This window comes from Solea senegalensis, linkage group LG14, assembly GCF_019176455.1.
Source record: "Solea senegalensis isolate Sse05_10M linkage group LG14, IFAPA_SoseM_1, whole genome shotgun sequence".
Taxonomy (NCBI): domain Eukaryota; kingdom Metazoa; phylum Chordata; class Actinopteri; order Pleuronectiformes; family Soleidae; genus Solea; species Solea senegalensis.
The window spans coordinates 4,753,011-4,768,624 of NC_058034.1; the positions used below are offsets into that span (position 1 = coordinate 4,753,011).

The 15,614-nt window shown below is 40.4% G+C and overlaps 1 protein-coding gene across 9 annotated transcripts in view; it reads right to left on the bottom strand.

Moving 5' to 3' along the window:
• The window catches only part of celf5a (cugbp, Elav-like family member 5a), a 173,980-nt gene that overhangs the window by 147,117 nt on the left and 11,249 nt on the right, over positions 1-15,614 (bottom strand). For all 9 annotated transcript variants that reach the window (XM_044044276.1, XM_044044284.1, XM_044044282.1 and 6 more), the window contains exon 2: positions 9,869-9,951. In XM_044044276.1, the coding sequence (XP_043900211.1) occupies positions 9,869-9,951 (83 nt within the window). The remainder of the gene's footprint in view (positions 1-9,868; positions 9,952-15,614) is intronic.

The window sequence follows — 15,614 nt, forward strand, 5'->3', positions numbered from 1 at the left end:
TATGCATGTATCATAATCTATAACGTTCTAGAGATGAAATAACAACAAAAAAATCAAAGGATTGAAGAAACTCCTGACAAAGGGTAGGAACGATGAGAAACAGATTAAAAGAGAAGTGAGAAAAGACATTGTGATGGGAAAAAGACCGTGCATTGTAAGGTCAGATAAGCAGACAGACACATTGCAACTGTCAGACGGGAAAGTACACAGGAGAGCAGCCAAAGTCTATATGCTGCTGCAGTGTCATATAGATTGATAGATTCATAAATAATGAATCAAGAAAAATGGGTAAAATAAACTCTGTAAATAAATGTGCTGTCTCATTCCCTGCCCCAGCACCTAATGGATTGTGTGTGTGTGTGTGTGTGTGTCTGTGTGAAGGCGCACACCACCGTGGCAATCACTTGTCTGACCCCCATTACTGATTTTGTGCAATAATCATGAGAGCATATACTTTACAGAAACACAACAGACACATGTTTATTCATGTCTGTCTGTCTGAGAATATCAACCATCGTAAATATCTTATATTTCTATTCAATCTATTTAATATGTTTATTCAATTATTTTTTTACTTTTTAGACTTAATTTAGTTGACAGTCTTTTGAATTATCTGTTAATGATTGCAATTTCATACTGATTTCTTAAAATTATGTTAGTGTTTTTTTGTTTTTTTTAATCAAAGTGTTGTTATGAATCTGCAGCACCTTGAATCTGCTGTGTATGAATATTACTTTGCCTTTTTAATTACACAATCATGCTGCCAAACACTTCATAAAAGAAATTGGCAAAGAAAAATATTGCATTTTATTAATAACACGAGCATAAAATAAAATGACAATGCAAGTTCAAGATCGTTCACCTCTAAAAAGTGAAACCTTACCACAGATACAGTTTTGCCAATTTATATTCAGGCCGTGCTTCACTGAATGTGACAGCTGTGCACAATCAAACTCAAGAGGTGTGTAAACACTTACTTCCCAGTTGGTAATTTTAGCAAGTCTGCCACTCCCCTATTAAAGCAAACTAAAGAGAATAGAGTTACCATTTCTTCATGTTTCAATACGTCTCCTACAAGTTCCTCAATGTTGTCTTTTGCGAGGTAATAAAAAATGTACATGTTGAGTTAAAGTAGGAATATATAAATACATATTTCCCATTTATCATAGACAATAGAACATTTTGGCATATTTTAAACAGCCCATTCTCTATGGCTAAATGAGATGGACAATCAAACCATAATCATGCAGTAGCTGCAAACATAATCTGGAAATGAACTGTAAGTGGATTCACTCTCAAAGTGCATTAGTGGAAAAAGACACAGGATTATTATTATTTAATAATGCATAATATTGCATTATTATAATAATAATAATGATAATACGCTGACAAAGAAGAACAATGTGCAAAGATCAAAGCTGATCAATTGTTTTGGTTCTGACATATTTCAATAACGTCAGTTCTCCAACCTGCTTTTTTCCTCATGTCTTTTTTCTCCTTCCAGGAAGTGTGCCTGTTCTCATATGTAAATCTGAGAGGTGGTGCATATTCCGTAAGTGAGCATCACACTGTCATCTTAATGATTGCTCTTTGGGGTGCCTCTCAGCTTCATCATGGGATTCACAGGAACAACCACGGCGCAGATTTTCACCTGATTCTCGTGGCACAGGTTTAAACCACCAGGCACTGAGGCCCTTCATCATTACCTCTCACTCTCTATTTTCTATTTCTCTCCATCTCACTCATTTCATCTTCACAACTCAGTCAGTCAAATATTGCTTCACTTACTTCCTTTTAAGTTCCTGTATCTATATCTACTTTATGACCCTTCTCCACACCTTCTCCTGTGTCGCTGCCTCTATCACACTAATCCACATATCATCATCTTCTTCTCCCGCTTTTCAATTTTCACTTCACTATACAGCACCTCCCACCTTCAGAACTTCAGAAAGAACATAAATGCACCTCCGATGCACACCTCCAAAACTTGCCACATGTTATGTGTGCAGAGGGCCGTGAGTCTGGCAGGAGAGAGCAGCCACACACTCTCCATTCACCGCACTCACCTTCGCTCTGATGCACGTTTACTCTTACACAGATGTATACTCACAGAAAAAAACAGTGTGTGTTGTGTGTGCTTATTTTCTTACAAAGCCCATTATATGCATTTTGGGGTTGTGGTGAGGTAAAGGGACTTGGGGGGTAAAATTGAGTGTTCTACCTGTATGTGAACTTGCTGTGTGGGAGACATCCAGCATACTGTTTTACTCTTAATTATTTACAGCTGCCCCTTATTGCAGTTAGGACTGAAATAGTTGAGAGGCAGTCTATAGCTGTTGGCAATAACTATATTATTTATATCCCAAACTATTCTGTGGCCATCCGGCATAATTTCTTATATGAAACACTTATAAAGCTGCTACAATGGACAAAGTGGAACCACTCGCATCAAGTGTCAGCTAAAAAGTTTGATGAAAAAATGAAAAAAGTGGCTCAAAAGAAGAAGAAAAAACTTTCAGAATCCTACCACAAAGAAATGTGGACTGGGTCAAGATGTTTGATCTCGCTGGTGCTGCTTCAGCTATATCCTGTGTCTGTAGGGCAGACGACAGAAGATTTCACCCTGTCACTGGCTCCCTGAGCGATCTCAACTGTCAGCCCTCTTCTGCAATGCAAATACCCACTTCCACATGAGCAAGCCCATCACTAGCACTCCCCATACACTTGTATTCCATGTCATTACCCCCAGGGACCCTCACACACACTGTTCCTCCACTCTCCCCTTCTGCTGCCCTTATCAGGGATGGGAGAGGCAAGGGACTGGGGCTTAAAACAATTCAGGATGTTTGGCTGATACGTTGGTAGCCATAATGGAGGGCTGCCACGGGCTGTTTCCACTCAGGCCTCCTGTCACTCACACTCCTCTCCTTGCCCTCCAGCCATGTGTACTGCATTTCATTAGTCCTGATTTTTGCTGACAAACGCTGGCTGTCATGCCGTGCATGTGGCCCCCTTACCCTCTCTGTGGACACTAAAACAAAGCAAAGATCTGCCTTACAAATGAGCTCCCTCTGGTTCCACGACGCTAGTGTGCCATCTCTCAGACAAGCACAGATATACAGGACCTGTATACGTATGTGTGTGTGTGTGTGTGTGTGTGTGTGTATTGAACACACTCACACTGCAATGTTTGATGTCAACATGACCCTGTGCTTCCCTCTCACTTTGTTCTCAATATTTCAACTATTCTGTCACTTCACCCCACACTAATATCTCACACAAACCTCACTTACCCTCCTCTCTCTCCCAGAGGCACAAAGTCCAGCCAGTGTGATGTCAGCTCAGATTAGCGACAATGGGTGAAATGTGTGTCCTTCATTATGGAGTAAATTGACATGTTCTCAGCGACACTTGCCTGTGCCTCCTGAAGTGTCATCTTGTCTATTTGAATATTCATTTTTTAAGCTAATGTTTCCAACATACACAGAAGGGCACGGACTCACACAGAGACACTTATACACACACACCCCATATTCATCATCCATGTGGGCACCCTGCCGCTCAGTCCCACTCTCTGTCTTTGTGTCTGCAGGCAGTGGCACACCTGTACATGGACCCGCAGATGGATTGTCAGTCAGTATCTGGGCCTTGCCTCTTGCACAGCTTTGCACTGCCATGCACCCCAGGCTGGAATAAAACCAGACTCATCTGCGTCTGTCTCGCTGGTACAGGTGATGGTTCAGTGCCAAACTGACATTAGATCATATGAAAATGCACAGCATCAAAAACAGCCAGTCTTTGTTAGGCTGGTATGCAGGCGGGGACAATGAAATGTGCAAATAAATCAAACCTAAATACACACACACACAGCTTCCCCCATTACAAACAAAGCCCAGCCCTGTAACCCAGATCACAGCCTTGTCATATGATTGAATCTCACAGACAGGCAGGCAAGCAAGTCTCCAGCCAGAACCAGAAATAGGTTAAACAGGCTAAAAATATAAAAAACATTAATAATTCAGCTTTTTTGCTAACCTGTACCCCAGAAAAAAATAGCACACTTCTCACTGTGCAGTAGCTTTATGGGCAGGGCGTGCATAGAATTATTTTGGTATTTTACACAACGTCTCCCCCAAGATTCAATAATGTAAGCAGTGGAAGCAGCGTTGTAATGTCAAAAGTGCTAATGTTACAGATGGGGTCAACATTGGGTCACTGGGAATGCAATACAGTATACTTTGTTTCTCATTATTCTATAGAAAACAATAGACAAACTATTTACTACAAATTATATTTACAGTTTTACTGTTATTTTCACATTAACAAGCAAAGACAAGAAACAGCCTTGAAACATATGCAACTCCTTCAAATAAAGCAGAAGTTAAGGGCTCTTTACTGATTTTGCCAAGTGTAGATGCCTCCATGCATGAGCTATCTCCTAATATAAAGCTCCCAGTGAATATATTCAAAATACCCATCCATCCATTGCATATGGCTCTAGTTTATAGGAGAAAAGGAAATGTCATATTTCCACTGTTGCAGTGAATATTGTTTATTCTCAAAAGGCAGGTGCAGCCTGCAGATCCTACTCTTTTTCAAAATACCCTGAGAAACCAATCCCCTGAGGATAAGAAGCCTTTTCTAAATATGTGGCTAATCTACCACACAGAAAAATGAGTCGAAAAAGGGAAAGGAGTGTGTGTGTGTGTATGAGAACGTGTGTGTGTTTTAAAGGAGTACCAGAGGAGCAACAGTGAGACAGACGGTGGAAAACAAGCAACAACGCGATGGCTCCAACAGTTACTCTGTTTGTTTTAGTCTATTTCTAGCCCCTTTGCTTTAAGTGTGTGCACGTGTGGGTGTGCATGTGTGTGCGTGCTGAATGCATGTGTGCATGTTCTTAGGGTGTGAAGATGCAGTTCCCTGAGGAGCACTCTGGTATAGCATCCCTTTACTGTGTATACATAACTCAAATATGCCACTACAGCTAACACACTAGTGAGTGGGTGTAAGTGTGCAGTGTTAAGTCTGCTGTCATACCCGAAGCAAAGTTTAATAAGTAGGAATCAAAATAAAACATTACTATAGCCCCCTGACTTTTTATGATACCACCTGCTCCTTCGAGTCATCTGGGTGATTTGACTTGAGTAATAAGTTCAGAGACAGGTTAGGTTATAGACATAAAACCTGTGCAGAGCCGGTATCTACAAAGCCATCTTTATTCTCATATCAATGTATCCACAAATGTTATAAAACACAGACACTGGAGGCAAAATCCTGCTGCCTCTGAGACCAGCTGCTGCCTTATTGTTGTACTTAGACCACCATGAAGGGCACTGAAATGTTTGAACAGGCATATGGATCCTTACTTTCTGTGTTTGTTCATCAACGAGATCATATAAGATGTTAAATACACACATCTAATATTAAAAAGGAAAAACATAATGTTCACTTTGAACAAATCTTTTATATACTGAATTCATAGAACAGAACATTTTGTTTTGTTTTGGGGGTTTTTATGAAAAAGGGAAAGGAAAAAAAAACCTGCTTGTTTTAACATTCACTCCATTATGATTTTTTTTTTTTTACCTGAAAACACACACACACACACACGCATTACCCAGTACATTACCCAAAGGCTAAATTCTAACGAGTACCCGCTCCCTTACTACAAGGCCACAAATCCTGCCAGCACTGATCGGCTTCATGCTGACCAGTCTACTCCCTCCTCCTACCCCCCACAACAAAAGCACATTCACTACACAATCACAATCACACAGTTCACCATGGTCATACACGTTCAGAGTAGCATTGAATTATTCAGCCTTTGTGGTAGAAAGCTCGGCTGTAGTTGATAAACAGGTGGGTAACACATGCATATATGTTTGTGTGCGCACACTCACACTCACACACACACAGAGGAAAGGCTGGATGGTTTACGGCGTGTTGGGGAAGGGCTCCGTAGAATGGCAGCCTCATTTCCACAACACAAGGTCGGCCACTCTCCACCACACACACCCAGGCTCTCACTCGTAATACATCTTAATACGGCTGAACTGAGCGACTGCACAAACACATACACAAACAAACCCATGCATACATGCATAGAAACACACAAGCGTCCACTCACACAGCAGCCGAACAGTGCAGGTGTGAACTGTGCAGCTAAGGGCAAAGTGCAAGAGAGACAGGAATTGAGTCAATGGGAGATGGAGGCAATTGAGAGGGAGGGGATCTACTTAGAGTGTTGACACTGCAGGAGCCCACATGTGTGTGTCGGAGCATAATCTTCTCCCTGCTCTCATTGGTTTTTTTAATGCGGGTGCTATTTCCATAAACCTGCCTCCTGAATCACTGCCAGCCTCTTACACTCCCCCCAGGTCGAGCTGCACTAATACTAGAAGTAAATGCAAGCGGCAAACACATTTCCACCAATGTTTCTCCAAGACAATCACTGTTGTACACAATGCTAGCATAACAAAAAGGCTAAGGCGGCATGTTTTTCTGTGCTACAGCAAATAGACTAGCTGCAGTGACTGAGATTATTTCTTGGATCTGCTGGATTTGAGGAGTGGCAGTGGCAGGACTGAGAGTTCGAGGGGAGGGGGGTTGTCGATTGAGGGAGGGGGGGGATGGGTGGTTGATAACATAAAGGATGCAGGATTTTGTCATGATGCTGGGATGGGTGGAGTAAATCTCCTGTGGACTTGTGTATAGAGCTGTGACACACTACACACACTAACTGCTGTAAAGACAGCCACTACAGGCCTTAACACTCAGTCTCTTTCTGTTGTAAGCATAAAGGGATCATCAGGAAGACATTTTAGTGCTCAGGTCACTGGGGGATACTAAGATTTCCCTTGTTAAGAGAAAAAGAGGATGTGTCCATTACGGAGACATCACACATCCACAAAAGCACTCATATGGTTATGCAAAACACTGCAACTCCATCAGCAACAAAAAAGCATGAAATACAATGCAAATAATATATATAACCTCAGTGTGTGACAAGCTGCCATGTGCGCATTTTTTCTTCCCACCTTTACATGCTGCTATCTGTATGTACATAACACTTGCTGCCCTACAAAGCCTGCAGATGACACATTCACACACACAGCTAATAGAGCCAAGCAATGCACACCTGGTAAACTGTCAGTGTCTCCCATTCAGTGGCCAAACTTATGTCAGGCACTCGTGTCCCCAAGGTTCCCATCACACTTCACCACAGGAATCTATATTCCAGGCCAGTACACTTCCATTTGGCCATACTGTTCCTTTCAGCAGCTAATGTGTAACATGGGGGCATGGATAATAACAACCATGAACACAGTCACAGGAACTACATTTTTCATACTACTATATCTTCCAGAATTCATTAGCAGATTTTATTTGCTCCTCGACAGTATAGAGGAGTTTTATCTGACTAAGTGACATGACTTATATGATGTGTTGTATAATATTCTATTTATTTTAGGGAGATGGCATTATCAAATTGCGAAACACAATTACATGTCATGTTGACAGCCAATGTGTCATAAAGCCTAGTATAGGACAGACTACAGTGCATGGCCATAAAAAGTGCAGAACTGCTGCCTAAAGATGCTCAAGTGATGATAAAAATGAGCCAACAAACACTGTCAGGAGGTAAGAAACAAACGATCTATATTAAATTCAAATGCTACATTATGTGAGTGGAGGTGGTTTGGCTTGAAAAGATGGATGTTAGTCAAACGACGGAAGTTGGAAGTCGATTGCCATTAGAAGTGCTGCACTAAAAATGATAAATACGAAATGTTTGTGACTAGCCAAGGTAGCCAGCACTGGAACACACACAGGAAATGAAAGTGGACTCATTCTGCAAAAAACAAATGCCATTAAACAAAAAAAGCAACAAAACGCAAGACGTTACCAAACTGGTGCCAATTCAAGATGTAGAAAGAGAGTATCAACTATCGAATACTTTAGATCTAAGACGCACAGTACTAGGCCCGAACAACTCTAGTGCAACAAGCTTTTAGATTTTATACAAATACAAATACTGCAGGATTTTAGCGAAAAAGTCTTCAGCTTGTTAAAATTGTTAATAATGACATATGCAAACGAGTATGAGCACTGGTCAAAATTTCTACAGCAACAGAGCAGGCGTTAATGACAAAACAGTTAATAACACGTAATTAATGTCTGGGGAATAGTTTACATTACTTACAGCACAGCTGAGCAAATGGCCTATAAAGCAGGTTTTTGCAAACAAACAGCTGGCATATCTAGTTACCATCAAGCAGTGAAGCAACAGGGGTCATACCACAAAACATTTAGGAGCAGAAAGCTCAAGAGACAAGACCAGGAGAAGCAGTGGGAGGCAGTTGAACACGCAATGGATCATGTATTTTCTACATTATACTGCTGAAAATGATCCTTATTAAAACTGGACATTCATACTTATGAATCCATCCTGCAGCATTTGTATGAAGCTAATGTTCTTGCCTGTGCTATTTGTGGATGCAGTGTTACAGCCCACACTGTCTTGGACCACTGGTGTTTGTGTGAGTGAAGCTGAGGGGAAGAGAACAGCAGAGCAGCCTTGTCTGCGGCCTGACACTCATCAACGTCTGCCTGTTACATTTCTATGACATGCTCTGTCTCAGGAAGAGCAGCGGCAGTGGAGCAGTGGGAAAAAAAAGGGGGAGCAGGAGGATGTGAGGTGGTGAGGACGAGGTGGGGCAGAGGGTAAGTCAGCAGAAGACTTAAAGCAGGACTGAAAGGTACAAGAAAAGGGTTTTATTTCTCACAAGTGACACATAGCAACTTTCAGTGTGACTGGATTTGTGTGCACATGAGCGCGGATAAAGAAGCAGCCATCAGAACGCATTTGAAAAATGTAACATGCTGGGCTGTGTGACCTGTACATACTCTAGGCATCAGGATTGTAAGATAATAACGTGTTACAGGGCTGGCCAAGAGCAGAGGTATTATAAACACCCGAAGACGTGAGAGAACAAACTTATTACAACAGACAACAGACAAACACAGAAAGACAATCAAATTCTCAGTTTTAAAAACACACTGCTGAATAAAGTTTTAAGCTTTAATGAACACATCCTCTGGCGTAATGTGAAATGGTGTTTTTCATCTGCCTCGGTCTCCCATCTTATTATTCAGTGCAGAGGGAAATTCTGAAAATAACGCCCTCCAGCCTCATGCTTGGCTAATTTGCAGGATAAACGAAACAACTTGTGTCTCAGAAAAGCCACCAGAAAAATGTTGGCGGTAGTTGCATTTGCATGTTTAAATCCATGTTTATCAAAAACATGTGGGCTGGGTTGCTCAAGCTCGTTGTCTTCCATTAGAGAGAGTGCTGTGATTAAGTTCATCTTTACTGATATCTCTCCCCGGTGACAACTTGATCGGACCATGTAAAGCCATGCTGCCACCATGGGAGCCACTTCTCGCCACTGCCTTCCTTCCATTTCCCTGTCATTGACTTAACACTAACAGGATCTAATAAAGACAACTATACACAGAGGTGAATATACCTGACATATTTTATGTTGACAATAAACTGAACGTTTGCGCCTCAAAAAAACCATCATTCTATGTCACGGCTTTAAAAGTATGAGGCAGCGTTATCTGACCAATGCTGGCAATACTCCCTTGAGAACAGACACACAGAAAAGTTGAAACTAGGTCTTCAAAAGGCTAAACTATTGATTCAATTGCTTTCCAAAGTGTTTTCATCTCTGGTACTATACAAGGCGAATGCCGGCTGGTGTGCAGCCGGGCGCACATGGCGTGGCTGACCATAGAGAAAGAAAATAGAAAAAGAAAGAAAGAATAATAAGAGGTGGGGATAGGGGAGACAGACACTTACCCCTGGCAGTGTTTTCTGTTCATGGAGGGCATTCTGGGCTTTGATGGCCGACTCCCGGGCGCAATAGGTGAGGAATGCGCAACCTGCAATAACATGAAAACCAGATCAGAATCACATATGGGCTACAGTTTAAAAACATTAGCCCAATAAAAAAATGCATCTCCACCCTGAATGCATGTGACAAAGGGAAAGACAAGAACAGAAGGAGGGGAGGGATGTGATGGATCAGTGAAGGAAAAGAGGATGCTTAACAAGTATACGTTCATGCACGTAAACACACACTCACAAACGTCCACATAGAATTGATGTAGAGCATGTACACACAGACGAGAAAAGAAGAGAATGAGAGAAACCAGATAAAGTACTGAGGCAATCATTTCCCCACCCGACTGTCTGAATAAATAGATTTGCTTGTGTTCTATTAATGAGGTTCATATGGGTTACCATGCATCATATTTCTGCCACTCTGAAGATGGTTTATTAGCAGCCACTAAATTTTGGATCTCATTTCAACAGCCAAATGTATTCGGTGGGTGGTGATGTATTAAGTGTCTTTACACAGACAATATTCCAATTCGTTTTCCATCGTGCACATGAGATCACTTTTACCACCTGAAATGTTTGCCCTCCATTTTGTCTCATGGATGATTATTTTCTTGCGTTTGCTATTTTAATAACCCTTACACTTTGGCTGTTTCTCCAATGTAACTTTTTGCAGGACTGCATCAAAAAAGAGTGCTGAAATGCAATGTCACTTATTGATTTATTGAGTGACCTATAACCTTGCTGCCTTTTCCCCCTGCTCTACGTCTTAAGTGCACTTTCATGTTAACACATTTACATACAACAGAGACGTAATCAATTTAATTGAAATTTCACTAAATTCTTCCATGCAGCTCTTCTTGTGTTAAGAGCAACTGGTGATCACGCCTGCTGTGCTTTTCCGTATGAAAAATAAAGAGTGTGATGTGGACTCACAGGGGTTGTGACCTTTGTTGGCTAACTGTAGCAGCACAGTCTCCCTTGTCCCAGACCCCCTAACCTAATGATTTCCAATGGCCACCAAGCATATCACTCAATCACTCTGCCTAATTCACTTTCTTTTCTCTACATCAGCTTGTGAAGTAACACCATGAGGGTGGAAATATTATTTTTCTTTTGGAGTTGTTTATTTGTTTGTCTGTTTCTCAAATGAGTAAATCTAATAATGAGGAATGGCTCCATGTACATGTTTTTTGTAAGCTCTAAGCTACTGTTGGGTTTACTTGACAAATGTTGGCCCTAGCCCTGAATAAGACACAAGTATTTTGTAATACAATTGCAGATGCAATGTATTTGTTAATGTTTAATGCATAGGGCACTGAGAATAAATTAATAACGACCACAACACTGGCAAACAAAAGAAAAAACATGAACTCCATTTAAATGTGATGCTGTGCTCTTTAATGTATGGCTTAATAAGAATTTGCAGGCCACAGGCGAAAAAAGCTTTAACAACTCCATAATTGGAATCCAAACAGGTACAAATTGACACTGCTGCATTGCATACCAAGTACAAAATTGTGTGTGTGTGTGTGTGTGTATGATGAAATTGTTTGAAACACAACAGAAAGCCACTGTAATCTGAGCCTGCTGACACAGCAGAGAGGGAAGCCGTGAAGAGATGATCCTCTGCATCATCTGATAGTTCTAAAACAACCTTATCTCACACCCAACTCCAAACGGAAAAAAGAAATTTCTCTCTTCAGTCCCCTTCACCCTCCTCTCTTCTCCTGATTTTTTTTCTAATCACCAATTCTATCACCATTCAGCTCATCTCCCATTTCTTAGGAATGCATCCTTAAAAGAGCACACTGTGCAGTGTGTGTGTGCTAGAAAAGAGATCTGAGTCCCTCCATCTCCACTACACTGAATTGCCATGTAATTAAAGAGTCTTACATGGAAAAGGGAAAGAATATGTGAGACAAAAAGTGGAAGATACAGTATCAGTATCAGCCATTTGCATACACCATGGCCCAGGCTCTTGTTATCAGAACTAGGGTTCTGATTTTCTGTGAGAAAATCCATATGAAACACAAACACACAAAGCACTTCTTTCAGGCTGTGAAACAACAAACGCTGCCTGTGTGCCACATCTAAATTATATACTAGGTATACAACGTACATATCATGTCCCATCCTAACTGTAAATTCTCACAGTATACATTATCTGTAGACGGCGCATAATTATAAAAAGGCATGGAACTTAGATGTCACGTCCCCACTTCAATTCAAATTTTAATAAAGAGGAAAGGAAATGTTTTCCCAACAATTTAATACTTAATTTTGCTTTCTGAGTTGCTCCTGGAGCAGTAGCCCGACCATTCATAATTTGTTTTTCTGCAGCTTCGAGCAGCTCCTTAATTTCTTTTGTGCAAAGCTCTGTGGGACATTAATGTCCACCAGCATCAGAGTATCAGGCTAATTTTGAATGCAAATCGACATCTTTGATCACACTTTATTTTGTCATGAGCTGAGTGCATACGAAGTAGAAAGCCTGCTTAGCATTGCTATGTAATGACCAGACAGACAAAGGCAACACATTTACACATATGTGTGAATAAATGCATGAGCACAGAATCTTACTTTTGAATGTACCTCAACTAAACATTAAGCAGCTGCCATTCACATAAAAACAGCATGTCAATGTTACAGAACCCTGCAACTATCTTACAATTGCTGCATGATGCAAATATTATGCCATGGTCATCAAAAAAGTGAGGATGTCAGCACGACATTCTCACTTTTTTCCCCTGGACAGCACAAGGCTTTTAGTAACAATAAGCCACACTGCTTGTAAGAAAACCTCACCCATGTAATTGACATCTCTTGCAGTGGTGTTCTTCTTATTAAAAGAAAACATTCAGCATGGCATCATGTGTGAATTATCACTGTTATGAAAAACCATTCAGCACAGAATCATGCATGAATTATTCATGCTATGGAAAGCACTCAGCACAGCACCATGTACCCACATTTGATACATAAGCAATGAACTCCATGAAAAACACCTGCTGATATGTTGCCTCCACAGTAAACACGTCTTATATCCCCATTTTAATGCCATGAATTATCCAGCTTGTGGTGTCTTCTATGAACGAAACAAAATGGTGAATCTAAATGGCATTTAAACACAGACATGCGCCGTGCTGTCACTGTGGTATAGAAAATAAACTTAAACATATCAAGCAAACCTTATGTAACAAAGCTAACATGCATGTATCAATCAGCTAATTAGCTTTAATTCATTAGGGTATGAGATTATAAGCTGAGACTGTCTTTCATGTCTTTACCACAACTTACAAATTTGCACTGAAACCACTCAAAACACAAAAATGAACACATTTAGCACTGTGGTTAGCACAAAAGAGTTACCTTTAGCTAAACACATGCAGCTAATTGACTTGTTTCATGACTCACCCACTTCATGTTGGTTTCAGTTCCTCTTTAACCCACAACTGAGCTCTCAACAAAACACTCTTTGCCACAGTGATATTCCATGACTTGTTTAATTGTGGCATGGCAGCAGGTGTGTTGTTACCGTGCTCCTGTGCTGCCACCTGATTCAAGTTAGCTTGATTAGCAAGAGTGCTGCAGTCAACAATTACAGCCACAAACTAAATATACTCCCTAAAAGGAAAAAGGATATATTACTCTCACTCTTGCCAAAGTATTAGCTGACTGTTTTATACTTTATATTATTATATACTATTTTTGTCCAGTGAATAACTAATAGCATTATAATTGACACACTATATTCTGGATTAATAAATTAGCAGTTTGCTCCATAATATTATATATATATATACATATATGTGTGTATATATATATATGTATATATGTATATATATATATATATATATATATATATATATATATATATATATATAATTGGATATATTTAATAATATATTTAAAAAATTAAAATGAGAGAACTTGCTTTTATTTCATAATGAATTAAGTGATTAATTATCAAAATAGGTGGCAATTCAATTTATTTTATATAAATAAATGTATTAATTTTAATTTTATTAATTTGAGTGCTGCTAAAGTGCTGCTAAAGCAAAGCAAGTCCAAGCTAGAATAGCTTGACATTTATGTAGTTATGTAAGTATATACCTAAGCTGGTACATTTTCCTCAACATTAATGCACTGTGATAAATGTTATTTTAAAATATTTAACTATGAATCCATGTGTAAATCTCAAAAATATAATCATCCCTTATCCTTTGTCCTAAGTTAATACATATCCATTAATAGACGGAAATGCAGAATGTAACTTATTCTAACTTATGTTATTTATTGGTTTTGTGTGTATATTACAAGGTGTCTGACCTGGAGGAAGTTCTCTTTCATAACATGTCACAACAATCTAACTGCTTCAGCAGGTAATGAAATCGATATATATCCAAGCAAGTCCATGAAGAAATGAATTTGTGCCTGTCACCATGGCAACGACTGCTGCAAGCTGTTACGTCAAACACAAGAACGCAATGTGAACGTCCCACTGCTTACTAAATCGTGTAATGCAAAATCGTCAAATATGAATGCAATTCCGTGGAGACCTGGCTGGTTCAAAACGCAATCTCTCTCATTTCACTCCCCCTTTCATAAAGTCTTTGCACCCTTGTCTCCATTTCCTTGCCCCAGAGGATCCAAGCTGCCCCAGTGTAATGAAAAAGTGTGAACTTGCTCTCAATGTGGCATTTCCTTGGCCAGAAAGTGTGATGGTAGCAGAAACTGAGCCAGTCCTGGCACCACTCCTCTCCTGCTCCCTCACACATCATTTGCACGCTTTGGAAAATGCTATCACTGTTGGTAGATTACTTGCTTACTTCATTTACTGCCATGAGGGGCTCTGGGGAAACTGATAGCCTTTCAGAGGGGTCAGAGGCTGAAACACACATCAGCAGCACTGATACAATGTGATTATGACCTGAATCATTGCCAGCCAGGGAGACAGGGGGCTCTGTGGCACAGACTGACCGTGAGGGGGGTAATCAGCCTGGTCTCTGAGAAGCAGGAGAAGAAGGACAAAAAAAGACTTATAATAAAAAACAAGAGCGTAGAGTTTGCAGGGACTTTCCAAACTGCTCTTGCTCATTGTTCTGGCTAAAATATTTTCTCTGTCCACGACTAATGGGCATGTAATAAGCACTGTAATATAAGCAATGGCCTAGGGTAACCTGTAAACTTTACTTAAGACCAACAATCACATTAAAGGGAGCCTACCACTGTGCTCACTCACAATATCCTGTTCCTGAAGCTTCTATCACACCTCCATCAATCACTCCATCCTTTCATCTCCCTTCCATCTATCTTAAAATCCTCCTCAATTCCTCTTTTCACAACCCTTCCCATCATCGCTTCACCTTGAGCAACGGCTGGGGGAGGATGAACTCTGCGGAGCACCGAGGTGTACAGCTGTCCATCACGAGGGCAAGAAATAGTCCCCAGACCCTGCCTGGAATCCTCTCTGACCCCTGAGTAGGAGACCTCAGCCATTGATTTGTTGCATCTTGTTCACATAGACTACACTAAAGCAGCAGTCAAACAGATCCATTGGCAGCACATCCCAAAGGACTGCCTCATGTGTGAAGTGTGAAAACAAGTGTTTTTTTATATATATATCTATACAAAGTATACATGCACATGTGGTGTGCATTGCCTCATGAGCATGAGGATTGCAATATATTTTTTTCTGAAA